This window comes from Meleagris gallopavo, chromosome 30 (assembly GCF_000146605.3).
Source record: "Meleagris gallopavo isolate NT-WF06-2002-E0010 breed Aviagen turkey brand Nicholas breeding stock chromosome 30, Turkey_5.1, whole genome shotgun sequence".
NCBI lineage: Eukaryota > Metazoa > Chordata > Aves > Galliformes > Phasianidae > Meleagris > Meleagris gallopavo.
The window spans coordinates 2858558-2860405 of NC_015040.2; the positions used below are offsets into that span (position 1 = coordinate 2858558).

The 1848-nt window shown below is 62.2% G+C and overlaps 1 protein-coding gene across 1 annotated transcript in view; it reads left to right on the top strand.

The window, feature by feature from the left end:
- The window catches only part of BABAM1 (BRISC and BRCA1 A complex member 1), a 2564-nt gene extending 1140 nt beyond the window's left edge, over window positions 1–1424 (top strand). The window contains 5 exon segments of the mRNA XM_010724989.3: window positions 257–335; window positions 589–613; window positions 749–878; window positions 969–1055; window positions 1127–1424. Coding sequence (XP_010723291.2) covers window positions 257–335; window positions 589–613; window positions 749–878; window positions 969–1055; window positions 1127–1327 — 522 coding nt within the window. The 3' untranslated portion in view covers window positions 1328–1424.
- The last annotated feature ends 424 nt before the right edge of the window (window positions 1425–1848 follow it).

Genomic DNA, 1848 nt, shown 5'->3' on the forward strand with positions numbered 1-1848 from the left:
ATGGGGATGGGGATGGGGATGGGAATGGGATGGGGATGAGGATGGGGATGAAATGGGGATGAAATGGGGATGAAATGGGGATGGGATGGGATGGGAATGGGGATAAGGATGGGGATGGGGATGGGATGGGATGGGGATGGGGATAAGGATGGGGATGGGGATGGGGATAAGGATGGGGATGGGGATGGGGATGGGATGGGGATGGAGATGGGATGGAGATGGGATGGCTCTGTGACCCTTACCTGCCCCCTCCCAGCTTTCAGGGTTCACCTCTGACCCCCGTGAGGTCTGCAGCTGCCTCTATGACCTGGAGACCGTCGTCTGCAAGTCCTTCAGTATCCGCTGATACTGGGGCAGGAAGGGGTCCCAGTCCATTCCTGCAGAGGGCAGAGACCCACGGTGCCCCTGGTGCAGCCGAGTTTGTGCCATGGGTGTGATGGCAGCTCCTCCACAGCCATCAACTGGCATTTCTGGAGGTTTTGCCCCCAGTTTTGTCCCATTCTGCTGCATCCCTTGCGTGTGTTGGGTTTGGTTATGGGGAGTGGGAGGGCTCTGTGTGCCAGCACTGCTCCTTACCTCGCACTGCAGATCTGGATGGGCTCTTCAACCTCATGTGAGTCCATACAGCTGGGAGGCAGCGCTGGGGGGAGAGTCAGGGCTGGAAGCTCCCAGCGCAGAGCAGCCCCTGGGGGGTGTTATTGGGGTGGGGGGGCATTGCGTGGCGCTCAGTCCCAGCATGGCATCGCAGCCAGCAGAAGATCGAGCTGCCGGTGACAGACAACGTGCAGACCATCCCACCACCCTACGTGGTGCGCACCATCCTGGTGCTCGGCCGCCCTGGCTGCCAGCCCCAGTTCTCTGTGTCAGAGCAGATGAAGGTAAGGACCCACCCCCTCCTCAGCCCCTGGGCTGAACCCAGTTTCTGTATGCTGGTGCATGCAGAGCCGTGCTCGCTTTTCCCCCCGCAGAAGATGCTGCAGTGCCCCTATTTCTTCTTTGATGTTGTCTACATCCACAATGGAGCGGAGGAGAAGGAGGACGAGACCAGCTGGAAGGTGTGCATGGAAGGGGTGGGGGGAGACAGCGCTGTGCCACCCCCCTGCTGCCCACATCCTTTGCCCCTCAGGAGCTGTATGCCTTCTTTGGCAGCCTGGACACCAAGGGCACCAACTACAGGTACGAGGTGACGCTGACGGGGCCAGCGGTGGAGCTGCACAACTGCATGGCCAAGCTGCTGGCGCATCCCCTGCAGAGACCCTTCCAGAGCCATGCAGCATACAGCCTGCTGGAGGGGGACGAGCCCCCCGAAGTGGAGGCCACCGTCTGAGCTGGGGAGGGGCCACCCCATGGCCACCACACCGTTGGGTTTGGGTGCATGGCCGTGGAAATGGAGAAAAAAGAGGTGTTTTCCTGCCTGGCTGTGATGGCGGTGTGGTTTCTGTACTGGAGATGTGGGGGAGGTGAGGACGCCCAGGGGGACAAAGGGTGTTTGTGGGGGATGCGGTGGGGATGGCAGGGGATATCCGGAGGCACAGGGCAGCACTGGGGCTGCTGCTGGACGTGGTGAGGGGTTGGGGGAGGGGTTACAGGGAGGCTCCGGGTGGTGACGATGCAGAGTAGTGGGAAGCATCGGACGGTTGTGCACAGCACTGCGCAGTGCTATTGCAGGGCACCGTGTGCAATGCTGGAACCCGACACTGGGCGGTGCTGGTGCGCAGCGCTGGGCGGCACCGGCGCGGGCAGGGGGCGCTGCAGCTCAGCACTCGTGGCTACGCCCCCTCCGCTCTCCCCCACATCCGGCGGAAGGGCGTGGCGGCCTCTGTCCGCTTCTTATTGGTCACGTCGCCA